Raw genomic sequence first — 26,940 nt, 5'->3', positions numbered from 1 at the left:
ATAAGCTAGCATGCCATGGTTTTGTGGATCCTGGCAGAAGTTATAAGACTCCTGGGTCAGAGACAAAGGACACTTTATTACTCACAGTAGCAGCAGTAGCATTTCACACTGTCAGCCTTTGCACTAGTTGCCTGAGCGCCAGTTCCTACAGGGCCCCATGAAGAGGGCCAGGTGATACCTGCACATGCGATGGGCTGTGTTACAAGAGGAAACCCAAGCTTAGAGAACCACAATCTTTTATAAATGGGCAGTAAACCTGCCTGACTTTTGCTCCAGAGAGAGACACTCTCTCTTCCATCCAAGTCTGTTTACTACACAAACATCCTTGAAAAGGTAGTCTGGAAGTAAGGCAGTGCCTCCCTCACAAGATGTGTAGGAATGTGAGAGACCCTGGGAGAATCATCTTCCAAGCATGCAGTTTCTTCACCTGGGACCTTATTATTGAGACTTTTCAGGTCATGCTCAAAACGGTGGTCGTTTTGTCTCCTTCCCTTTTGTGTATGTTACTGTTTTTTCTAATGAGGTTATGACCAAAGAATTCCAGAGGTGAGTGACCCTCTAGATTTAAGGCAACCACATACAGGAAGGCAGGACTTGCAGAGGGAAGGGGCAAGCAATGAGAGAGTGGCTATTCCGATTTTACAAATGTAGGCTGCTGTTTTTCTATGACCCTTATGCTACAAGGGATGAAGATGTAGTCAGGGGAAATGTTGTCTGGGCCAGGGTGTGCCCAGGACTAGAGATGAGGTCTCCCGATTGCTAACTAGCATGGGAGAAGGGGTGAGGAGCCAAGGTATGTGATTGCCATCTATACCCAGACAGGGAATAGCCCTGAATCTACTCATGTCGTCAACCCTCTGGTGCACAATAAGCCCTCGGGCAGGGTGGCTTTGGGGTCAGAAGCCCGGATTGAAGTTCTAACTCAGGCTTCACCACCAAATTGCTCAATGAACGTAAGCAAATTTAGTTCCCTCATCTGTAAAAATGGGGATAACAACCGAACTTACCTTACAGGACTATCGTGGAACTGACTGAATTAGTCCAAGTAACGAGCTTAGAGCTCTTAATTTTTCAATAATAGTCACAGGTTTTAAGACTTACTTGATCTTTCCATTGGGACAACTAACAAAATAAATTACAAATGGGTTAAAGTACATGGAAAAAACAATACAAACACAATTTGAAAAGAGCAACAGGGCTTCCCTGGTGGCGCAGTGGTTGAGAGTCTGCCTGCCAATGCAGGGGACACGGGTTCGCGCCCTGGTCTGGGAGGATCCCACATGCCGCGGAGCACCTGGGCCCGTGAGCCACAATTACTGAGCCTGCGCGTCCGGAGCCTGTGCTCAGCAACAAGAGAGGCCGCGATAGTGAGAGGCCCGCGCACCGCGATGAAGAATGGCCCCCACTTGCCGCAACTGGAGAAAGCCCTCGCACAGAAACGAAGACCCAACACAGCCATAAATAAATAAATAAATAAAATATTAAAAAGAAAGAAAGAAAGTAAAGAGCAACAGAGAAACCATAGGGTAAATATTGGTAAACTGAAATATATAAAAGTGAAAATTACTTGAGGTTCAAAAATATTATAAGGAAAAGGAAAATATAACAGATAAGCTAAAAAAATTGCAATGCGTTCGATAGCTGAAGAATTAATATCCTTAATGTATTTAAAAGTTTAACAAATCTATAAGAAGAAAATGAGTACATATATCAAGAGAAAATATATACATCAAGTAATATAAGTAAAAGGAAGTTCCGTTTTTCAGTTAAGAAAAGTGCAAAAAAATCATAATGAAATTTATAATACTCAGGGTTAGCATGCAAGGAAACTGATGCTATTGATGGAAATGTGTATTTGTTTAAATTTTTTGGCAGGCAACTTGAAAATATGTACCAAAGTCTTAAAAAGTCCATGAAATGGACCTTAAAAATGTCTCTCTGATCATTCAACATCTAAAAATTTGTAAGATATCAGAAATAATTCAACATAGCATTATTTTTAAAAAACTATTAAACTGACAACAACCCAGATTCCCAACAAAGAGAGTAATGTTTAAAATATCTAGTTTTTTGATGGGTTATCTTCAAAGAATATTTAATGACCATAAATCTCAGACAAAAAGCTAAGGGGACAAAATGAGAACACAAAGACATTTGTGACAAAACCCCAAATTTGAAAAAAAAAAAAAACCCAAATTTGGAAAAACTATGTGTGTAGGTTTATATTAAAAAGTGTGGAAGAAAAAGTCCATAAGGAAAAAAAATTATGACGTTAATAGTAATGACGGGGGGGGCGGGGATTATGACGTTAATAATAATTATCTCGGGATGGGAATTTGCGTTTTTTTGATTCCCAGTACTTTTCTGTATTTTACAAGTTTCCTGTAATTTGTTCAGGAGGAAGAAACGTTATATTGGAGAGATTAATTGATCGATTGAATGATTAGTTATGGACAGTGTCGGATGTTTCAGCCACTCTTCAGGTTTGACTCTCCTTTCCGCCACAGACATTTCGGTCCTTCTCAGGTCTTCCCCCCAGGCGCCAATAAAATGAGGGGTAATATATAATACTAGATTACCTGGGGTCTTCGTACTGTAAAAACACCCATGTGCTAAGGTTTCCCGATTCACTGGGGACCAGGAGCTCTCAAGGGACAGGGCTGCAGACTCCGATCACTTTGCGGACCCCCTCTAACGCGCGCAGCCGCACTGCAGCGTTCCCGTCTCCGGGGCAGGTAAGAGCCAGAGCTCACTAGATCCTGGTAAACTGGGACTGTGCCGCTTTTTACGTCACCGTAGGGGTTCTGCTCCACGGGAAAAAGGGCAAGAACTGCTGCCTTAAATGCGCTTTTGTGTCATCCGCTAGCTAACCTCGGGCCACAGCACGCCCCCCTACTGCAAACTACCACCATTCTAGGTGTGTTTTCCTACATGTACCCCATTTACAGAGTCTTCTCGTGTGCATCATTAATTAGGACGCTTTGCAGCTTACAAACCACCTCACACAACTCCGGCTTCCAAACACAGCTTAAAAAATGACATTTCGGGCAGAGTAGCGTTAAAATTCAAGATATTTAACCTTCACACCAGAGTCCTTTCTATGGACGTTCTGTAACATCAAACCCAGGTGTGGCTAAAAAGTACGCCTCGAGCCAGCCAGGAGTCGAACCTAGAATCTTCTGATCCGTAGTCAGACGCGTTATCCATTGCGCCACTGGCCCCGTACTAGTTGGGTTTGCACTGTAGCATAGATTACGCCTTACGCATCTACAACAGGCTCCCCGACACTAGCGCTGCGCTTCCGCCCCTGAGCCGGGCGTCGCGGCTTTAGTCCACAGCTCCCAAGGCTCCGCCTTTCCCCAACCATGCGCTCCACCAATCCGCAGCGGTGACGTCACGGCGCTCTTCGGCGCACTCCAATCCGCCGCGTCGGACTGCGCCTTTAGCGTTCTCTAGCGCGCGCGCTAAGTTTGTCCACGGCCGCCTCCCGTTCGGGGGGCGCACGGCCGGGCGGGGAGAGGAGGTGGGACGAGGTGGGGCGTTGCGGCTGCCGTGCCAGGGTGACCGGTAGCGCCGTAGCTGAGGTGGCGGGGCGGGCGGAAAGAGCAGGGAGGAGGCTGTGGTGCAGGATGGCGGCAACAACCTACGAGCGGCTGAAGCTGTGAGTTCCGCGGGCCGGAAGCCGTTGCCCGAAAGGGTCTGCGAGGCGGCGGGTGGGGCGGCAGGTGTGGGCCGCCGGCAGCGGGGAGGCTTCCTGAGTCCCGGGGCGGCGGGCCGGGTGTGGGAACCCCGCGCGCTCCCCGCCTTACTCGCCGGGCGCGGCCGCCCCCGGCGCCGCGCCCGAGTCGCCACAGGCCCGGGAGCGGCAGTCCCGCCAGCTTTTCTCCGCTCGACTCGGCCTCAGAGCCCACGGCGAGGGACCGAAGCTGCGCACCGTCTTCCGGCGAGCCGGGCTCGGCGTTTGGATGCAGCCCTTCGGGGCACGCTCCTCCCTGCTTTATTTTATTTTATTTTTTATTGTTTGGAGAGGTGCCGGCTAAATTTATCGTTATTGCTTAGGAGAGAAAACGAGATGTTTTTTTCTTATTTCATGGACCCATAGCAGCATGTTAGAGGCCACACACAAATGGATAAACCTTTCTCTATCTGGGCATTGAAGCCTTCCTGACCGGTCTTTAGGATGCAGGAAAAATTTAAAGTACAGTCAATACTCTTAAGGTCCTAAAAGGTTTACTTGGCTTTAAATATTATACCGCCCAATCATAAAGCAGATTGTTAAGTCCATGTGGACAGCCAGGGGCTACTGTCGAGAATTTTGGCATTGCAAATTGAATTTTCGGTAAAGCGAAGCTCTTGAGGCTCTGAGAAATAGGCTCTGGTTGTTAGAGTTGTAAATTAGGTATTTGTAGGGTTTGGGGTTCGTCCTGGGTTTAAAACAAAAGCAAAAACATGTATTTCCCTTAGCATTACTACCAGCCCCTATGCTTTTCTTGTCTGTGAATAACTTTGTTCTACTCACTTTGTGTTTACTGCTTTACCTCTAGACTGAAAATCCAGTGACCACATCTCAGAAAGTCTTTGGCACCAGAAGCAGATGTGATTTTTGAGAAGCTTATCTATCCCTAAATAAGTTAAAATATCTTGGGACTTAGGCACAGGTATCGCATTTCCTATACAAGGATATGAGGACATCAAGATGTGGTTTGGGCACTTCCTATGCTCCCCAGAACCTCAAGCTCACTTAACTTTCTGGAAGGTTCAGTTAAAAGTTAGCGCTGCAGAATTGGAAGTGAGGCCATCTCGACATCAGATGTTTTGCATAAAAGAAGATTACTTTTTTCTCAGTCCACCCCCCTTGCCTCTTCTCTTCACTGTAATTCCCTTGAAAAACCCCAGCTGCACACTTCCCTCCACATTTTCCTTGCCAGGTTTCCTTATTCTCTCCCAGTTCCCCTTCACAAGGTGATCACCTTGTTGATGAATGAGTCTAGGAAAGTGTCTTTGACTGAGGTACTGGCAGGGCCAGTGTCACGTGTGCTGTGTTGGCTAATTAGGTTATTGTTGTCTACCTGATAGTCATTAAAGGGTTTTAATGTGATCCTACACCAGGTCTCAGTTGTGTTTAAGAAATATGGAGCCTTGGCTTGATTGCAGCTCAGCGTTAGGTTACGAAATGCAATCGAATTTTCCTGTGGCAAAGATTGAATGGAATGGAGAACTTGAGAGTTATGATGATAACTGCCAAGGAGGCAATAAATGCCCAGTCCAGACCTTAAAAAAAAAAAAAAAAAAGCTATATCCATAAAAGAGAAAGGAAATTTGGCACTGAAGTGGTGAGGCTGATGCTTTTGTATTGATTTTTGTGAGAAGTGGAAACTATAAATTTGGGGGAAAAAGTAAATCTGGGGTTATATGAAAGTCATTCTCTAATTTTTCAGTGCTTAACTTCTTTCCCTGAAAAAAACTAGTTTTAAGTGCTCCTGTAAATGAAGGTACAACTTTTTTACAACTTTGTTTTTCTTTGCCAAGGAGTTTGTGAGTTGGAGTCTCTGCTCTTATTTCTTTTGTTTGGCCCTTGCTGCTCTGAGGCGTGGTTTTAAAATGTGGCCTCTGACCTAAGGTGTATTCTTCTTTAGATGCATCGGAGGTGGAAGTGGTTTCTGATCCATATAAGAATTAGTAGGACATAACGGCCATTTTTAAAAGTGCCTAGAGATATGTTTTAAGGAAGATCCGTACAAGAGATAGTTTGATTATTTTATTATGAAAGTATTGTTACTGGGTTTATTTAAATATTGAAGTGCTTGGGATTTTAAAAATTTGTTCTGTGTTATGCCATACATTTTTTCCAGTCCATCTCTGTCCTGTGGTGTTCACCTTCCTAATGCCCTAAGTTTCATCCTCTACTCTCCTGCTTAAAATCTCCAGTTCCATTTTATTGACTTACAGGAATAAGCCCACATTTCTTAGCCACCTGTATTCTAGCCTCTTCACAGTCTATCCCCAACCTTATTTCCCATAACTGCCTAGTGCTTTTTTTTTTTTTTCCTTTTTTTCCCTTTCACCAGACTTGGTCACCCTCTTTTTGCTTCAAGCTTGGGCTCATTTTGATCTTTCTATCCAGAATGTTTTCTTCCTCTCTCCCCTCTTTACATGCTGATCACATCTATGGTAGAGCCGAGACAACTCAACTTAGACTTAGATTCACCTGCTATTTGCTTTGTGTCCTGACCATGTTACTTAATCTCTCTGAATCGGGTTTTCATCTGTAAAATGGGAACGTTTCTACTTCACAGTATTATAAGGACTGAAAGAGCGTAGATGAAACCAGCATACTTAACAGATACTCCTTGTCTCTGCGAAGCCTTTTTTCCAATGTCTTTTCTTTCACTGAGCTCCCATAACAGTCTACTATCACAGGAACTAGACACCAAACATCTATATGAGTTTTCACATTCTGTCTCTTATGATTCATTAGCAGTGTAGTTACTGTCTGATGGACACGAGGACTGAAAGAATGATCGAGCCGTAGCACCGTTTGAACCACTCACTTTGCTGCCTAGAAATGAAGTCATTAATAAATACTTTGTTTCTCCAACTAGGTTACCAGTATGTAGAACATATTAGAAACACCTTAACATTGATTTCTTCTCTAGTCCTCAGTTCCTAACGTAAAGCCTGGTGCATTACAGGTCCTCAGTGGATCACCTAAGTAAATGAAAAGAACTTTCCAGTATAGAACACCTACCAGTACTTCAAAAAAACAAAAAAACCAAAACACAGTCTGGGGTAATTTGGAATGTATTCTTTTGAAGTAGCAGCAACTTAAGTCATTTTGTGTATGGTATTATCTTTCCAGTGCCTCTGTGAAGTCTAGGTTGATATACATCATCTGTCATTGTTGAAGACAGGGAGATAATTGCCCTTGGCCACCACAGTTAGGTCACACAGCCAAACCATGACAGAACTGACCGTGGAACACAGCAGGCCCAGAGTCCAATGATCTTTTCATTATATTGCATTATTCAGATTACCTTTTTTCTCATCAGATTGCTCTCACCTTAGTCCTCGGACATGTCTGGTATAGAAATGAGTTACTTAACAACTGAAAATAATTGACATGTTCATTATGGATTTTTGATGTAGAAAACAATATTGATTTGTTCAGAATTTAAAGTTTATACTATTTAAACATCCAGGCAGTTCTTAATATTCCTATTTTGCAACTCCTTTTTTCATTTAAAATCATTTGTGTAAGCCTTTGTAATGTCAAACAGTGATAAGTTTGAAATTGCAAGACAGTTAACAGAAATCCATGATTGGAAACATTTAAAGCATTTTTTTCCTTTTAAAGGTCAGGTGAAAAAAGTGTAAGGCAGGAAATTAGAAAGTGAATCAGGTTGCAGCTTCTATCTGAAGAAACATTGTTTTCTCAGTTAAGAAGTGGACTTTCTTTTTAAAAGATTGTCATAGCTGTGAGGTCAGCCAGGGGAGAGGTGATAGAATCCTGAGAACAGATGTAAACTAAGCAATTCTGTGATGAAGATATATGTAGTTTACACAGTACAGTGAACATTCAGATTACTCACACATCTCTCTTCTTGACTGCCTTCATCCAATTCCGCCTCTCCCGTCCACCCCCCCTCCCGCCTGTCTCTGATAACCACAAATCTTATCTCTTTTCTATGATTTTGTTTTTGAAGTGTAATTGACCTACAGTGCTATGTTAATTCTTGGTACACAACATAGTGATTTGTATTTTTTTTTTAAATTTATTTATTTATGGCTGTGTTGGGTCTTCGTTTCTGTGCGAGGGTTTTCTCTAGTTGTGGCAAGCGGGGGCCACTCTTCATCGCGGTGCGCTGGCCTCTCACTGTCGCGGCCTCTCTTGTTGCGGAGCACAGGCTCCAGACGCGCAGGCTCAGTAGTTGTGGCTCACGGGCCCAGTTGCTCCGCGGCATGTGGGATCTTCCCAGACCAGGGCTCGAACCCGTCTCCCCTGCATTGGCAGGCGGATTCTCAACCACTGCGCCACCAGGCAAGCCCGATATTTTTGTGCATTTAAAAATTGTCACCATAAGTCTCGTTATGATATGTCAGCATACAAAGATATTACATAGTTATTGACTATATCTCCCACAGTGTACATTTCATACCCTTGACTCATTTACAGTGTTTTATAACTGGAAGTTTGTATCTTTAAATCTCCCTCACCTATTCCTTTCCTTCCCCTACCTACCTCCACTCTGGCAACCCTCTGTTCTCTGTATCTCTAACTCTGCTTCTGTTTTGTTTGTTTGTTTGTTTTTTAGATTCCATGTATAGGTAAAATCATACAGTGTTTGTCTTTCTCTTTCTGACTTATTTTACTTAGCATAATACCCTGTCGGTGCATTGGTTGTTGCAAATGGCAAGATTTCATTGTTTTGTTATGGCTGAGTAATATTCCATTGTGTGTGTATATATATATATCTCTCTCACACGTTTTTTTTTTTTTTTCACACATGTTTTTTATCCATTCATCCATTGATGGGCGCTTGGGTTGCTTCCATAACTTGGCTTTTGTAAACAATGTTGCATTGAACATAAGGGTACGTATATCTTTTCTAATTAGTGTTTTGTTTTCTATTATTACTCAGGAATGGAATTGCTGGATCATATGGTAGTTCTATTTTTAATTTTTTGAGGAAGCTCCATACTCTTTTCCATAGTGGCTGCCCTAATTTACCAACAGTGCAGTGTTCCCTTTTCTTGACATTGTCACCAACACTTATTGTATTTGTTGTCTTTTTGATAATAGCCATTCTGACAGGTGAGAGGTGGTATCTCATTGTGGTTTTGATTTGCATTTCCTTCATGATTAGTGATGTTGAGCATCTTTTCATGGGCCTATTGGCCATCTGAATATCTTTGGAAAAATGTCTGTTCAGATCCTCTGCCCATGTTTTACTCAGGTTATTCATTTCTTTTTAACTTTTTTTTTTTTTTTTAATTTATTTTTGGCTGCTTTGGGTCTTTGCTGCTGTGCACGGGCTTTCTCTAGTTGCGGCACGTGTGCTTCTCATTGCAGTGGCTTCTTTGTTGCGGAGCACAGGCTCTAGGCACGCGGGCTTCAGTAGTTGTGGAATGAGGGCTCAGTAGTTGTGGCTTGCAGGGTCTAGAGCTCAGGCTCAGTAGTTGTGGTGCACGGGCTTAGTTGCTCTGTGGCATGTGGGAGCAGGGCTCGAACCCATGTCCCCTGCATTGGCAGGCGGATTCTTAACCACTGCACCACCAGGGAAGTCCCTGTTCATTTTTTTTTTGATCTTGAGTTGTTTGAGTTCTTTAAATATTTTGTATATTAACCCCTTATCAGGTGTATCATTTGCAAATATCTTCTCCCAGTCAGTAGGCTGCCTTTTTGTTCTATTGATAGTTTCCTTCACTGTGCAAAAGCTTTTTAGTTTGATGTAGTTACATTTGTTTATTTTTGCTTTTGTTTCCCTTGCCTGAGGAGACATATCCAAAAAAAATATTACTAAGACTGATGTCAGAAAGCATCCTGCCTCTGTTTTCTTCTAGAGGTTTTATGGTTTCAAGTCTTACGTTTACGTCTTTAATCCATTTTGAATTTACTTTTGTGCATGGTGTGAGAGAGTAGTCCATTTTGATTCTTTTGCATCTAGCTGTCTCGTTTTCCAAGCACGCTGTCCTGGAGAATGTTCCATGTGCACTTGAAAGAAGTTCTTTCTTTCTTTTTTTTTTTTTTTAATTTTTTTTTTTTTTTTTATTATGTTTATTTTTGGCTGTGTTGGGTCCTCGTTTCTGTGTGAGGGCTTTCTCCAGTTGCGGCGAGTGGGGGCCACTCCTCATCGTGGTGCGCGGGCCTGTCACTATCGCGGCCTCTCTTGTTGCGGAGCAGAGGCTCCAGACGCTCAGGCTCAGTAGTTGTGGCTCACGGGCCCAGTTGCTCCGCGGCATGTGGGATCCTCCCAGACCAGGGCTCGAACCCGTGTCCCCTGCACTGGCAGGCAGACCCTCAACCACTGCGCCACCAGGGAAGCCCCCCTTTCTTTTTTTTTATGTGTATATCTGTTATAGATTTTTGGTTTGTGGTTACAGTGAGGTTTATATATAGCAGTCTGTCTGTCTTATCATTATTTTAAGCTGCTGATCTCTTAAGTCAAACACATTTTAACAACCCTGCATTTTTGCTCCTCTTCTCCTCCTTATCCTGCATGCTTACTCTTTTGATGTCATCTTTTATATCTTTTTGTTTCGTGTATCCCGTAACTACTTATTGTGGATGTAGGTGATTTTACTGGCTATATCCACTGGCTGCAGAGCTCATGGTGTCCCAGAGCTCGTGTTGGCCTGCTGGTGGGCAGAGCCCAGGCCCAGGGGGCTGGGCTGGGTCCTAATATGGCAGGCTGTGGGGCTGCGGTGGTCCTGGGGCTGTTGTCTGCCCACTGGTGTGTGGGACGGGGACCTAGGGCATCCCAGAGGTGGTGCCTACATATTAGTGGGTGAGGCTGGTCCTAGGGCTAGTGCCAAGCCCACTGGTGGGCTGAGCTGGGTCCCAAGGTCTCTGGTGGCAGGGTCCTGGGGATTCTGGGGCTAGTACTGGGACCCTGGTGTCTAGGGGTGGTCCTGTGCCCTTTGGTGGACAGGGCTGACTGCTGGGGCAGCTGTGGACTCAGAGGGGTCTTAAGAGAGCATGTCTGCTGGTGGGTAGGTATGGCTGTGTCTCTGCCTGGCTAGTTGCTTGGCCTGAGGTGTCCGGGTACTGATGCTGATGGAGCCAGTTTAGGCAGTGGGTGGGGCCAGGTCCTTGTGCTAGTAAGCTAGAAGGAGGACTCCAAAATGGCACTTGGCACCCCCAGTGTCCCCGTGGTAGAGTGAGCTTCTAAAGATGGCTGCCACCATCTGTGTCCCCAGGGTGAGCTAGTTGCCTCCTGCCTCTCCAGGATCAGCAGGTGAATCTGACCCAGGCTCCTTTCAGATTTTTGCTTCTGTCCTGGGTCCTGGAGCATGTGAGATTTTGTGTGTGTCCTTCAAGAGTGGAGTCTCTTATTTCCCACAGCCCTCTGGCTCTTCTGATGGTAAGTCCCACTGGCCTTCAAAGCCAAACGTTCTAGGGGCTCATCTTTCTGATGTAGGAACCCCGAGCTGGAGAGCCCGATGTGAGGCTGGACCCCTCGCCCCTTGGGGACAGCCTCTGCAGTTGTAATTATCCTCCCATTTGTGGGTTGCCCCCACTGTGGTATGGGTCTTGGTTACACTGGCTCTCCTCCCCTCCTACCCGTTTTGTTGTGGTTCCTTTTTTATATCTTCAGTTGTAGAAGATCTCTTCTGCTAGTCTTCCAGTTTTTCTCATCAGTAGTTGCTCTGTAAAGAGTTGTAATTTGGTGTGCCTGTGGGAAGAGGTGAGCTCAAGGTCATCCTACTCTGCCATCTTGGCCACACATCTCCATGGGCCTTTATTTTCAAAGCTTAATAGGCTTTGAAGTCCATGGTCTCTGGGATCAAGAAGAGAGAGTGCAAGCTCATGCCTATTTTTGATATATCTTCCAAAATATGTGTTATCTTAACAGAAACTAGGACTCTGGGTTGATATCACATCCCCTGTCTTGAAAGAAACTAGGTAGTATTCCTGTTCTGTTAGTTAATAGTTGATACCTATTGGATTCTGATAATCTCACCAGACAGTTTATTTTAGTATACAGTATTACTTTGAACTTTAGAGATTTGATATCAACAGCATAGTTAATGACCAGATAATCTTCTTGGAGGGAATTTCTTTAACTTCTAAGATCTATTTCATAAATAAGTAATGTGAGAGAGTTTTACTGAAATGAGAAACATCACACCAGTTGAGGGCCATTCTTTTTGCAACAGGGAGAGGATTTTGCCTAGATATTTGTTCATCATTGAGTCTTCTGTCTTGGTTTCCATGTACTTATTACATTGAGAACTTAGCAGAGCCTGTTGACTGGTTAATTTTGGAAAAACTCCAGGCAGAACTTGGTGTTAGTGATACTTTGTAGACTTTCTATTTAGAGAATACCCTGCTTCCTCTTTCTCTTCTTATAAGTTACAGTATAACTTCAAATCCAGTTAAAATTTGACCTCTCATGATCTTTCCTTAGCTAAGAGAAAAGAAACAATTTTTAAAATTCCATTTATTCTGTCACTGAGCCAAAGAAAACATTAGTTAAGGGCCATATAGAAAAAACAATGTATGTGTTTTCTGACTAATCACGTTCTATTCTCTAAGAAAATTGATTGAGCTTTTACTATCTTGTGTGAGAATACCAATGGGAATGGATAAGCTTAGAGTCCTTGTCCTGCAGAGGCTTGGTAGCCTGTTTGGTGAAGATTTTTTTAAAATAAATTTATTTATTTATTTATGGCTGCACTGGGTCTTTGTTGTTGGGTCTTCATTGCTGCGTGCATGCTTTCTCTAGTTGCGGCGGGTGGGGTCTACTCTTTGTTGTGGTGTGAGGGCTTCTCATTGTGGTGGCTTCTCGTTGCAGAGCTCGGGCTGTAGGCTCACGGGCTTCAGTAGTTGTGGCACGCAGGCTCAGTAGTTGTGGCGCACGGGCTTAGTTTCAACGCGGCATGTGGGATCTTCCCAGACCAGGGCTTGAACCCATGTCCCCTGCATTGGCAGGCGGATTCTTAACCACTGCGCCACCAGGGAAGTCCCTGGTGAAGATTTTAAAACAAAAATAACAATAAAACCATAACCCCAGCAAAAATTACACCCTGAATGTTTACTCAAGTGTTTCTGACTGTAAGTGCTAGAGAGTTAAAGTTAATTTCATGAGCTTTTGAAATGAAACCTGGGAGCATAAAACTTAAAGAATAAAATTTATTACATAAAACACATTTCAGATCAGTATTAAGGCCAATTAAACAGTGGTGGGAAATGGAAGGAGGGAAAGGAGAAGAGGAAGGCAGCAAAGGCATACGTAAATAGCTGAGTTGGGATGACACTTGCTGTTATTAGTTGGATTAATTAGAGCGATTACTTGTAATTACTCTTAGAAATGTTGATTAGCTGGCAGTCACTGTTCATATCTCCAATTCTTAAGCCATTTTCAATAACATTTATCAGAGCAGCCTGGTGGCAGCACCAGCAACTTAGATTCTAGCAACATCTCTCTGAGAGGTAAGGTAAGATCCAGCAAAGGTCCCAGAGCCCTTAGGCTAGATAGAACTCTTTACCTTGATCCACAGTTACTCTTATTTTTGTTTTTGTTCTTTTAACACCTTTTTAAGCTTAATTTTTATTATAATCTAATACAAGTGTAAGGTTTAAAACTAAATAGTTACACAAAGCTTATATAATAAAAGAGCACTTTTCAGCACTTCCAACTCCCATTGTCCCAGAGACATCTATCAATACTTTCATTTTTTTAAAATGTTTATTTATTTAGGTTGTGCTGGGTCTTAGTTGCGGCATGCAAACTCTTAGTTGTGGCATGTGAACTCTTAGTTGTGTCATGTGAACTCTTAGTTGCAGCATGCGGGATCTAGTTCCCTGACAAGTGATTGAACCCGGGCCCCCTGCACTGGGAGCGTGGAGTCTTACCCACTGGACCACCAGGGAAGTCCTAGTACTTTCATGTTTTTAAGCAGTTTCTTCTGGTATTTTGCTTCACACTTCTAAACAACATGCTTATACTGCTATTTCCTGATTTTTTTTTCAGTTTCAGTCATATGATGAGTTTTTACTTCAGGAGATGAGAATTTAGCTTTTATACCTCTCTTCCTTTCCTCTCCTCTCAGTGTGGTTATATTAAGATATTCAGTGTTCACATTATTATGGTTGTGTAGGTATGACTCAAAGGAAGTCAGTAATGTATTATAATTACATTTCCTTATAAAAATGCTTTGTTTTTCCTTGAATTAAAAGGTTTGCTTGACTTTTCTTTAATGTACCTGTTGCTAATTAATCTTCAGTCTCTGGGACAGCAGTAAAACTCCTCTGCTGACGGTTAACTGTCAACTCATCTTCTGTGAGGCTTACCTCCAGGAGCCCTGTCCCCTCTGCTTTAATCTGGACTGGCTGTTCTTTAGGCCTGTTGCATTGTCCTGGAACCTCCCTTTACCATCATCATGAGAATTTCTTTTACCTCTCTCCTGTTTTGGATTCCAAGTCTAACTCTTGATTTACTCCATGTCGATGAAAGAACTTTTGCTTCTTTCCAAGAAAGAGTGAAAGAGAAGTATCTTTTGAGATATTGCACATCTGAAAATGCTTTCATTCTATCCTCACGTTTATTTGTTAGTGTGGCTAAGTATAGAATTCTCAGAAATTATTATCCTTCAGAATTTTAAAGACCTTGCTGTTGAATAGTCCAATGTGTTGCTGTTGAATAATCCAGTAGTGTGGCTGTTGAATATTTCTGCGCTTCTTTCTCTTAGTTTTTTTTTTTTTTCTGGAAACTTTAGGATTGTATCTGTATAGTGTTTTGAGTTTTACACTTAATGTGCCTCTGTGTGTGTGTGTGTGTGTGTGTGTGTGTGTGTGTGTGTGTGTGTTTCATATATTTGGTGGGCCTTTTCATCTGGAAACTTGTCCTTTGGCTTGAGGTTTCTTCTTTGTTTTTGTACTATTTCTTTGATAAATTTTTTTCTTGTGTACTCTTCTGGAATTCCTGCTAAGTGGATGTTGAACATCCTGGATTGTGCCCCTCTCTTTCTTCCTGTCTTCTCTCCCCCTCCTGTCTCTTTCCCTCTCCCCCTTTCTTCCTTCCTATGCTTTTCTGTTTTACAGCTCTTACCTTTTTATTCTGTTCTCAAGGAGAGTTCTTCAGTTTTATTTTCCAGTCCTTCTATTGAATATTCAAGTTATTATTTCTGCTGTCAGTCCAAAAACATGTTCTTGCTGAATCTCCTTCTCCTCCCCCTCCTTCTTTTTGGTGTTCTTGTTTCATGAATGCAGTGTCTTCTCTCTGAGGCTACCAGTTATAAATGTGTTTTGAAGTTTTATTCTGTTCTCAGCATAGTTTGTTTACCCAAAGTTATTTTTCTCTTTGTTTTGTTCTGTGTCTTCTGTGATGGAAGCTTATCTCAAATATCTGGTGATCCTTGGTTGTCATTTCATGTTTAAGAATGAGGCACTAAAAAATTGATTGGAAGGGTCTGTTTGTGGGTCAGGATTTGTCAATTGGTGGTCTTCACTGTAGAGTGATTGTGCAGGAACTCAACTGTTTCTTTGGGGGAGATGCCCTAAATGTCAGCATTTGCAGGTCTTTTCTTTTGGGCCAGTAAGTTTCTTCAGAGACGGTATTCATAGCTCCTTCGGGAGTTGGGGGAGTGGGATGCTTGGCTGCTAGCATTCTGGGAACCTGGCAGAGGAAGAGGGTGGATGATTTTCCCAATCTGTAAGCAGACCGTCTCTGTGTCTCCAGACTTTACTTGACTCACTCTGGTCCTCAACTGTGCCTGGTTTCTGGAGTTCAGGGCCTCTCTTGTTGAACTGCTCTAAGCGTTAAATCGTGTGGTCAGGGAGGTACCTGGACTCTAGGTTTGGGTAGGGATCTGATTGTTCCTTACACAGACTTTGAACCACCTTATTCTTACCCCCAACCCTGCAGTTAATCTCACTGCCCCACCTCACCCCCTACCCAGGTCCTTAGTTGTTGAGGCTTTTCACCACTCTACAGCTGGAATCTGCTTGCTTTGTTGGCTCTCACCCCATAGGCAGTTAGATTCTGTAGTAACTTAATTAGCCCATTTCCAAGCACTTTTCTTCTTCCAGACCTGCATTTGAATGACTAGTATCTGCCCCACAGCCTGCACCCACCTCTTGGTACTACCCAGATTCCATCTTCTGAAAGAATATCAAGGCTTTTTCTCTGGAGGGTTTTCACTTTTGGAAATTCATTTCATTCTACTTCGATTAAAAAGCTAATTTGTTGATCTTCTCATTTCAAATGTACCTAGCCAGACTGGAAGTGTTATATATAGTATATTTCACTTTCCTATAAAAGAAATTTCCATTTCTTTTTTTTAAAAAAGCTTCTTGGTTACATTGCTTTTTGGAGACCATAAACACTGAACTGAACGTGTTTATTTATTTATTTATTTTTGGCTGGGTTGGGTCTTTGTTTCTGTGCGAGGGCTTTCTCCAGTTGCGGAGAGCGGGGCCACTCTTCATCGCGGTGCGCGGGCCTCTCACTATCACGGCCTCTCTTGTTGCGGAGCACAGGCTCCAGACGCGCAGGCTCAGTAGTTGTGGCTCACAGGTCTAGTCGCTCCGCGGCATGTGGGATCTTCCCAGACCAGGGCTCGAACCCGTGTCCCCTGCATTGGCAGGCAGATTCTCAACCACCGCGCCACCAGGGAAGCCCCACAAATTTCCATTTCTAACTTTGTACTTTTAAGGATTTTAAACACATAGTGCGGTTATTAACTTTGACTGCGATTATTAGGAATGTAACAATTAGTAAAGGCCTATTTCTGTGGCTGTATATTTTTTTTATATGATTTAAAGTCTTAATCCAAGATGTATATATATATTTTTTAAAAATGTTTATTTATTTGCAGCTGCATTGGGTCTTCATTGCAGCGTGCGGGCTTTCTCTAGTGTGGCGGGCAGGGGCTACTCTTCGTTGTGGTGCGTGGGCTTCTCATTGCGGTGGCGTCTCGTTGTGGAGCACGGGCTCTAGGCGTGCGGGCTCAGTAGTTGTGACTCACGGGTTTAGTTGCTCCGCGGCATGTGGGATCTTCCCAGACCAGGGTTCGAACCCGTGTCCCCTGCATTGGCAGGTGTATTCTTAACCACTGCGCCACCAGGGAAGTCCCCAAGATGTATATATTTTTTCAGTGTTCCACAGCCTTCCAGATAAGTTTTAAATTTAAATGTCAAGTTGGGAAAAATTTTTTAATTGCTTATATTAGGGATACTTTTTGTTCCATATATTTTTTTAAATATATTTATTTATATATTTACATATATATATTTTACATAATTATACATATTAAAATTTTAATAGGAAATTTTTCTGCTCTTATAAACATTTGATTTTATAATAAATATCACTGACTAAAAGGTATCTGTTAGGTAACACACCAAAACTTGTATATGGAAACAAGTATGATTTTTTTTAATTCATTGACTTCATTCAAATAATTTATTTTTATGGTAGAAGTTTTGCAGGTGAGAAGGTTAAATACATTGGTTCTAGGGCCCCGTCAGTTACCCAAATTCAAAGATGCTCAAGTTCCGTATATAAGTGGCGTAGTGTTTACATATAACCTATGTACATCCTCCTTTATACTTGAAATCATCTCTATATTATAATACCTAATACAATGTAAATGCTATGTAAATAGTTGTAAATACAATGTAAATGCTATGTAAATAGTTGTAAATACAATGTAAATGTTATGCAAATAGTTGCTGGTGTTCAGTAAATTCTAGTTTTGCTTTTTTGGAACTTTGTGGAATTTTTTTTTTTTTGAATATTTTCAATCCACTGTTGGTTGAATCCACCCTTGTGGAACCCATGGATAAAGAGGGCCTACTGTATAGATAAAAGAAGTCAAAGTATAAGAGGGTGGAGCTATTGAGGGAACACAGTATGCATTTCTCTACTGGCTGTTTATTTAGATGCAAGCTTTGTGTTTTTGTCCACTGTATTGAAAAAGTGGAGGAATTTGATTTCTGAGATTGAATGTTGATAATCATCTCATATTAAGAATAACATTAGTTATTAAAGAAGTAACACCATTTGTGTGAAGTAAACTGTGCTAGCTTCCCCCCCCCCCCCAAAAAAAACAGCTGTGAATTTAGAAGAGCGTAGGGCCCTGAGCAATATGAAGAAAATGGATATAATAAAACCCAGGGACTTCACTCGTGGTCAGAACTGTGTAGTATTCATCAGCCTTTGTCTCAAATGTAAAACTAAAGCGGCTGAGTAGGAGCAGTGGTGATGGCTTTGTCAAGAGACTGAGACAGCAGAAGAGAAACAAAACTAAAACTCAGTGGTCTGAGGTCATTTAGTAAAAAAAAAATAATGCCACCATTTCATGGAGTCTCTTCTTAGTGCCAGGCATGTCACACGTATTCTCTCATTTACCCTCACCGATCACTTACCACTTTTTAATAGAGAGAAAGCTGAGCTGGGAAGTTCAGTGATTTGTTCAGGGACTCATGACAGTAAGCATGGAGTTGGATTTCAAACCAGGTTTGTAAGAGTTTAAAACCTGTAATTTTTTCACCATACTGTGTTACTAGAATTTGAAGGCATCATCTTTTGGTAGGATGGCCCAGAAATCTGTGTGTTCAAGATCCTAGTCAGTCAAGAAAACATTGTTACTTATACTTAGGTTAAGACATAAGGAAAAAACCTTGGTTTAATAAAATATAAATTAAAGACATTCCATTAAAAATGGTTTTTAAAATGTTTTATCACTTAGAAACTCACACACCAGGTATCAAACTCAATTGAAGGAAACATCTCTTTGCTTTGTTCCAGGAAGATAAAGTGTTTTTGTGTTTTGGCCAGGGGTTAATGTGGAGGTTATTTCATTCCAGGAGGGATTTGATCACTGTAGTAGTTTTCTATTGCTGCTGTACCAAATTATCATAAGCTTAGAAACTTTAAACAATACAAATGTATTATCTCTTAGTTACTGTCAGTCAGAAGTCCAATATGAGTCTCACTGGGCTAAAATCAAATGTTTCATAGTGGAGGCTCTGAGGAAGAATCCAGGTCATTCAGGGTGTTGACCAAATCCATTTTCTTGTGGTTGTTGGACTGAGGTCCCTGTTTTCTTGCTGGCTGTCAGCCTGAGGCCACTCTCCTGTCCCTGCACATGACCTCAACATCTCAGGAACTACCAACAACTTGTCACATCCTTCTCATGATTGAAATCTCCATCGTAGGAAAGCATTTTCCATTGTAGGAAAGCATTTCACGTGACTCTTTCAGATCCTGAGCCTGTTTAAGACCTGGAAATGCAGTGGGACATCTGATGCACAGGCATTTAAACAGCATTTAGAAGATTGGGGGTTGTTAGGGTGTGGAGGGATTCTAAAGAGTGAGGCTTATAAAATGCCCTCTGATTTAGAGACAGAATTTTTTCCAAAGGCTTTTATAAAGAAGTCATGTTTTTCAGGTCTACTTTTTGTTTAAAATTTTTGTTTCTATTTGTTACTTGTTTTTTTATTTATCACCTACCTCCTTGTCCCTACTGCTTGTGTAATGCTTAGCACATGGTAGCTTTTCAATAAATTTATTGACTTACTCCTGGAGTGCAACTTACCCTTGCACAAAACATCTTCTGCAGATATGGACTGATGTGTTGGATTTTTTTTTTTTTAATGATTCGAGACTAGAGGTAACTATCCTATGACTAGATTGGAAGTTTTTTTATACTTCCTTTAGTTTGTTTCAGGACCTCTCACTTTGCTTTCTTTTTATAGGTTTATTGAAGCATAGTTGACATACAATAAACTGCACATATTTAAAGCATGCACTTTGATACATTTTGATATATTTTACACCTGTGAAACCATCAACAGTATCAAATGAATACATTCATTACCCCTAAAAGTTTCCTTGTGTCTGTAATCACTCCCGTTTTCCCTTCTCTGTGCAAGTTAAACATACAACTACCATATGACCCAGCCATTCCACTTCTAGGTAGTCATCCGAGAGAAATGATGCATATGTCTGCCTTAAGACTTGTACTAGAATGTTTATAGAAGCTTTATGCATAATATCCTAAACTGGAAACGGCACAAATGTCCATCAGCAAGTGAATGAATAAACAAATTGTGATATATCCATACAGTGGACTACTATTCAGGAATAAAAAGGAACATATATTTAGTTTGAATTGAGGACTGCCATATTTGAAGCAGATTTGTTTCCTTTGTTGCATTTCTTATTTTGTATTAAAATTGACTTTTATTCCCTTGGCATACCCCACTCCCACCCCATGGAGGAAATATTAAGAAATTAGTTATGGATGAACCATAAAAGGATGTAAGTTATACTTGGATAATTAAGGGTTGATTATTCCTCAAAAACTTATAGTCAAAAATGCTGAGTACAGTTTGTTCTGCTACAGGACGTGTTTCTATACACCAAATAGTTTATACATGGTCAGTAAATAAGAAATGCTGTCAGTGATGGTGTGTGGGTTTTTATAAGATTTTTCATTGGCAAGAGGAGTAGAATAGAGGAAGTAGAATTTAAAAGAAAAGGAAAAAGCCCTCAGATTGGCTGCTGCACAGACAGATGTTCTTTCAAGTGTGGTTTAAGAACAGCAGAGATTAGTCCCTGGAAAAACAAACAAGCTAGTTCTCGCCCCAACTCTGGTCAGCTCCTGGAGGCCCTCCGTACCTGCAGGTTCCAACTTGGTTGAATCCACGGTTGCAGAGGGCTGACTGTACGGCACCATTTAATACGAGGGACTTGAGCATCCACAGATTTTGGTATCTGGAACCAGTCCCCGGCAGATACCTGTATTTACTCCTGGGCCCACCTTAACAACAGCCTCAGTCTCCATTGTTTTAGTGCCTGCAAATCTTTATTTTCACTTTATTTAGTTTTTGTTGATTGTTATTTCCTGAGGCAGTGCCCAGCCATGCTGAATTGCTTGCCTGGAGTTACCCATGTTACCTCCTGAGGAGCCAACTGTTAATTTTTGTTGGACTCAGGTTACAAAGTTGCATAAATTCTGAGTACTCTGTCCCGACCCTAATGTTACCCCCTTTATTTTTTACTTTGCAGGATGAGGTTTTTTTTTTTCAAGAACACATCAGTGGCATTCAAACAAAATACAAGAATGTTAAAGTAGTTTATTTTAAACAATTTCCTGGCAATGTGTTTCTTAGTGTTTTTAGCTAATACATAAATCTTGGTTACTATGTGTCAAGTGTTCTAAGTGCTTATCAAAGATTATCTCATTTTATCCTCACAACAATGCAATTTACTGAGTCTGGTATTATCCTTATTTTATGGATAAGGGAATTGAGGAACAGAGGGGATGAGTAACGTGCCCAAGTTCACACAGCACAGTCAGTCTGGTTCCATAGCCTGTGCTCCTGACTACTGTGCTACATTGCCTTCTGTACCATGTTGAGTATAAATTAGAGTTTAGTATGATTTTCTTATGTTAAGTCAGAGTGGTAGTTTTACAGCAAATTAAAACCTTATCAGCATTAAATTAGGTGAAAAGAGTTGCAGTGAACACATAAGGACAACATAATAGCTTTATCTATTCAGAAGCTGGGAAAATGATGTCAAATTTAAACACTGCTAAATTGTTATAATAGGTTTTTTTGGAAGTCTTCATTTCACTTCGTTATTTATGGTTTTAAATTTCTTCTTAGGCATATCACACCTGAAAAATTTTATGTGGAAGCTTGTGATGATGGAGCAGATGATGTACTTATCATCGACCGTGTGTCCACAGAAGTTACGCTCTCAGGTATTTCATGGCCAGATTTAGAAGTGTCTAGAAAGATTTTACACTTAAGTTGCAGTAGTTAAATTAATGAGATCCATGTGAGTGTGTGGATCTCTGAGTGTCTTCTTAGAAAATTTTAATTCTTGCTACCTCATTTGATTTTTATGCATTAATTTTATACTTTTTCCTTTTCATGAAAAGGAGAAATGATCTTGAAAATTTTAGGTAGCATTTTACCGTTCATAAGGATTTAAAAACTTTATTTGTTCCCTTATCAGTACCATAACAGGATTGGTTTTGTTGATATGTTAGGTTCCTTTCTAGCTATAAGATTTGAATTATTTGAGTGTGAGAAAGTTGTTTTAACATTAAGTGTGTGGAATGTTAACAGCTGATTTGTTTTTGAAAATATTCATGACTATGAGGATAATTTAATAAATGAAAAATAATATATACATCACTGGGTAAAACTTGTGTTTTAGGCAGAATGATTTTCCTAAGCTTTATCTATCTATCTTATCTATCAATCCAGTTATAATTTAGCTTTGCTTCTCTGGGGTGTGAAAAGCAACTTGTTTTTCAGTTGTGTGGAACACTGATTTCTGACTAGATTAATGTGAAGTAATTTTGGTGATGAATTAATGTATCATGTGATATCACATTTAGAATTTTATATTTCATTTGTTTAAAAATTTACCTCTAGATAGTGTTCTGTATTAATTTTTTTTTTGAAGGGCAGTATTTGAGTAACCATAGAGTAGGCATTCGGTAAATGGCAAATATCCTTTGAATGGATTAAGTGAAACATGAAAATATTTTGCATAGGATACTAAAGTGTAAGAAAGGTAGGACTATAAATCTCCATTTCCTTGGTTGTCTGCTTTTTCTGTTAAGCTTTTCCTTTGACCAAATAAAGTAAGAGCTGTTTTAGTTTGATAATTTGGCATTTCCTGTGACTGTTGCTTGGTGACTGCTCTCTCAGAATAGCTGACTGATTTTAACCACCCTTAGTGTACTTCTGAAGTTTAGTCCCACTACTTCTTTATAACATATTGATACAACCCAGTGTCTTTTTTTTTAAGAGTTGCACTCAGTGCTACAACTTTTTTTTTTTTTTTTTTTTTTAATTTATTTATTTTATTTATTTTTATTTTTGACTGTGTTGGGTCTTCTTTTCTGTGCGAGGGCTTTCTCTAGTTGTGGCAAGCGGGGGCCACTCTTCATCGCGGTGCGCGGGCCTCTCACCGCCGCGGTCTCTCCCGTTGCGGAGCACAGGCTCCAGACACGCAGGCTCAGTAGTTGTGGCTCACAGGCCTAGCCGCTCCGCGGCATGTGGGATCTTCCCAGACCGGGGCACGAACCCGTGTGCCCTGCATTGGCAGGCGGATTCCCAACCACTGCGCCACCAGGGAAGCCCCAACCCAGTGTCTTTTTTATTTTTTGGGGTGGGGGGCGGGCTGGGGGTGGTGGGCCTTGCCACGAGGATCTTAGTTCCCCGACCAGGGATCCACCCCGTGCTGCCGGCAGTGGAAGCTCGAAGTCCTAACCACTGGGCCACCAGAGAATTCCCTACCACCTACTGTCTTATAAAAGCTTTAGTATGGATGTATTTTCAATTATTTTTTGTCCTTTCAGTGACATTTTATTTGTAAGTAGAGAATGCAGACCCATTTGAGTGGACAAAGCTAAAGGTTTTGAATAGTTTGGATGTAAAAATGATAACCAAACAGTCATTGGTAGACACATGAAGAGATACTTTGACCTGAAGCTAGTGATGATGAGGGGCTGTCGATCACAGTTTCTCTGGCAGTTTCCTTTTACCATTGGGAATACAAACCATTGACACCGAAAGAGGAATTTTTTTTCTTCCCTGAAAAACCAACGTAGTCTTAGGAATTATCATAGTGTTATTGCTATTACGCTCCAGTTAATGTAACTTACAGCTGTATCAGTAGTACATTTATGTTTATCAGTGATCTCAATATATTCAGAATCTTCTCTGAGTTTTTAACTGCACTGGTATTTCCATTTTTCATGGTAATTAATTATGGCATAGCATTGCTAAGTAAATTGAATTATTGAGAGAAACAAGTGAATTTTAGACCTTATTCAGAATAAGTTTATTCAGAAAAACAGGACTGCCTTTAAGAAACAGGACTGGAGTTTACAGCAGTGTTTCAAAATGGGTCCCAGGCTGATAATTAAACTGTGACTGAAAGAAAAATTTGATAGCCACATAGGTTTGGAAAACTTTGAATTAAACAGTGGAACAGCTTTCGTTTACTGTAGGCCTTCTCAGAGCCTTTAATTTCCTACTGTGCATTGTGACTCTGGGAGAAGGAGTAGAGTTAGTATGGATGTAGCAAAGTAAGTTTCTTTGACTGGGAGACCCTACCTCCCCCCTTTTGGGGCATTATTCCCTAAACTAGAGTTCTACAAAATATGTTTTGTGAAGCACATTGGCTTAAAGTTTAACAGTTGTGAAATGAACCTTGTAAGGTAGTCTTTATTAATAACGGCATTATGGATAAAATCGCAGCTAATGATATTGCCTCCCTGGATACCTGTATCAGTTTCTTTTAGACATGAACAGGAGGCTTTTCCTTCCTCCTCCCCTCTTGGATCTTGGCCTCCATGTCTCACATTCTTATTAGGGAATTAGGCGAGTCCTTTTTTTTGCATTCCATTTGTTGCATGTTGAGATTAAAATCTTGTTTCAACTTGCATTTACTTTCTAATTCTCTTAAAGGGGTAAAGATTTGGTTTCTGACAAGAGGTTGAATAAATTTGGTTGAAGATTGGCATTGGAAATAACCTTTAATTTACGTAGTGAGGTTGCTGAAGCATGTTACTTTTGGCACCATATTCTAGACAGGCAGAGAGACCTTTACATGTAACATGGACATCTTTATTTTATATTCTGCCAAAGTGGAGGTCTAACACTAATGAAGGAATATTGCTTTCTTAGAACGAAGCGTGCATATTGAAGTAACCATTGAAATGAAACTAAATTTCTCTTTCAGTTGGTGAGCTTTTTCTAAGTGATTTTTCTTTACTTTCTTCTTTAAAGTCAAGAAAGATATTCCTCCTTCAGCTGTCACAAGACCAATATTTGGTATACTGGGCACAATTCATCTGGTGGCAGGTAAGAAAAATGAGCTAAGATGGACAAGAAGGTAATTAAATCGACGCTATTAGAGTATAAGATGAAGGCATACTTTATATCTCCCTTTAGGCAATAAATCTGTAGGTGTTTGTCATTAATTTCTAAAAGTACCCCAAATAGCAAGTGGTTAAATTTGTGAGCCTGAGGTTCTATTTTTTTAAAAATAAATTTATTTATTTATTTATTTTTGGCTGTGTTGGGTCTTCGTTGCTATGCGCGCGCTTTCTCTAGTTGCGACGAGCGGGGGCTACTCTTCATTGTGGTGTGCAGGCTTCTCATTGCGGTGGCTTCTCTTGTTGCAGAGCACAGGCTCTAGGCGCACGGGCTTCAGTAGTTGGGGCTCGTGGGCTCCAGAGTACAGGCTCAGTAGATGTGGCACACGGGCTTAGTTGCTCCGTGGCATGTGGGATCTTCCTGGACCAGGGCTCGAACCCGTGTCACCTGCATTGGCAGGCGGATTCTTCACCACTGTGCCACCAGGGAAGTCCTGGACCAGAGTATTCTAAACCTTCAACTCCATGGTTCTGAGTTACTAGGAAAGTGATGGTTTTTAATCTAAATTTTATTTCATTGAACTTTTGAAAAGTTCCTATTGTATTAGGCACTGTGCTGGATGTTATTTATAAAAGATGCAAGTCCCTTTTGCCCTGTAGCTTACAGTTGAGTGAGAGAGGCAGTTAAATAGTAAATTACTGCAGAACAGTGTGACAAGTTCTAGGAGAGAGATGTACATAGGAAAACTTTCAGGGAGGGCACTTGTGGTTAGAGCCTTGAACAGATGTGAAGAATTAATCTAGTGGTAAAGGCTTACCCTGGTTTATTTGTGGGAGGAGGAGGTGGCCAGGATCAGGGTTGGTGTATTAATGCATGGTGCTGGGATCGCTTCTTGATTCCTGACCACTCATCTTTGGAATGTTGCAGTAACCAGTTAGTTATACTGCCCCAGCACATTTCTCTACCATTTAGAATGACATGAGGGACATGGGAGGTGTAGATATCTGCAGTGGCCAGATATTATGACCTGTGATGCTTTAAGCTACAAGTTGGGAAATGCATTAGCAGAGGCCCGTATGCTTTGGGGATGACAGGAGAGTGAGAGAGAAGCGTTTCCTGTCTGTACTTTCCATCTGCTAGGATCACTGCTCTGGTTACCAAAAGCTTTTACTTTTATCTTTCTGAGAAAAAATTTGATCTTTCAATAAAAATTTGTCTAAATAATATGCTGGTCTTTCTATTCATAAATTATAAGATTGCTTTTCGAAAAGTATGGGTCCTTTATCTATTTAGCACAGCTCTCGCCTTTATTTATTTTGGCTGCGCCTCAAGGCTTGCAGGACTTTAGTTCCCTGACCCGAGATCAAACTTGCACCCTCGGCAGTGAAAGCGCGGAGTCCTAACCACTGGACTGCCAGGGAATTCCCGCAACTCTTGCCTTTAAAGAGTAAGGACTGCTATTTCTGGCTTTACAGTTGCCTTATTTCTATTTATGTGTACTTGGCTTTGCTTTTTTGTAGGTAATTATCTAATTGTCATTACCAAAAAGAAGAAAATAGGTGAATTTTTCAATCATGTAATCTGGAAAGCAGTAGATTTTGATGTCCTTTCTTATAAGAAGACAATGTTGCACTTAACTGATATTCAGGTAAGAACTGGAAGCACTTACTAATTGCAAAATCCAAAGAAGTCCCATGGGGTGGATGGGGAAGGGAGGTGGAACACAAAGAATGTTTGATGGATTTCTTTTAAACCTAATTATTTAAACAATGCATAGAGCATGGTCACTCTACATACCTAGCCCTAAAATGTATTTTTTTTTTAAAACTGTTCATATATTTTATTGCACTTGGGTTTTTTTTTAACCAACTCAATTCTTAGATATGAAATTTCATACGAGAGAAAAGGACAGACTGAAAATGCACATGTAGTCAACACGTAGATTTAACTTCATATCCTTTTTGTGAAGAAATAAAATATTAAATCTTTCCACCATTGTAAAGCAGTTATACTCCAATAAAGATGTTAAAAGAAATAAAAATAAAAGGGATGCTCCTATATATTACTAAAAAAAAAAATTATCTTTGAAGTTTCACTCATCCCATTTCATTCCCTCTTTCCCTAGGGAGAAAGCTTTCTTCAGTTTTGCCACATGGGAATATAAGTGTGTGTGCATGTGTACATGTTCAAACAGTCCTCTTTTTGCTCAGTTCCTATATGCATGGATTTCAGTTACCACAGTTTAGTTAACACCAGTTCCCAACAACACACTTTAAATTTCAGTTCCCATGATATATTGACTAAAGAATTAGCTCACCAAAGATGAAAGTGCAATGAAACAAAAAATGATGACTCTAGAAGTG

General features: G+C 40.9%; 1 protein-coding gene and 1 non-coding gene across 3 annotated transcripts in view; one reads left to right on the top strand and one right to left on the bottom strand.

Annotated features, from left to right (window-relative positions):
• Nucleotides 1-3,148: 3,148 nt before the first annotated feature.
• On the bottom strand, nt 3,149-3,221 carry TRNAR-ACG (transfer RNA arginine (anticodon ACG)). The gene has a single exon. It is a non-coding gene; the product is annotated as a tRNA-Arg (tRNA).
• A 286-nt stretch (nt 3,222-3,507) lies between these two features.
• SACM1L (SAC1 like phosphatidylinositide phosphatase) overlaps nt 3,508-26,940 on the top strand; it is a 58,530-nt gene continuing 35,097 nt past the window's right edge. Inside the window, exons 1-4 of one of the 2 annotated variants that reach the window (XM_007168880.3) lie at nt 3,508-3,661; nt 21,341-21,438; nt 24,488-24,562; nt 26,098-26,225. In XM_007168880.3, coding sequence (XP_007168942.2) covers nt 3,630-3,661; nt 21,341-21,438; nt 24,488-24,562; nt 26,098-26,225 — 333 coding nt within the window. In that variant the 5' untranslated portion in view covers nt 3,508-3,629. Of the gene's footprint in view, nt 3,662-21,340; nt 21,439-24,487; nt 24,563-26,097; nt 26,226-26,940 lie in introns of those variants that run through there. The other variant, XM_057554463.1, reaches the window with a different exon arrangement.

The sequence above is a fragment of the Balaenoptera acutorostrata genome, chromosome 10, assembly GCF_949987535.1.
Source record: "Balaenoptera acutorostrata chromosome 10, mBalAcu1.1, whole genome shotgun sequence".
Taxonomy (NCBI): domain Eukaryota; kingdom Metazoa; phylum Chordata; class Mammalia; order Artiodactyla; family Balaenopteridae; genus Balaenoptera; species Balaenoptera acutorostrata.
The sequence above is the reverse complement of the archived record's forward strand: the minus strand, read 5'-3'. Positions and strand labels throughout refer to the sequence as shown.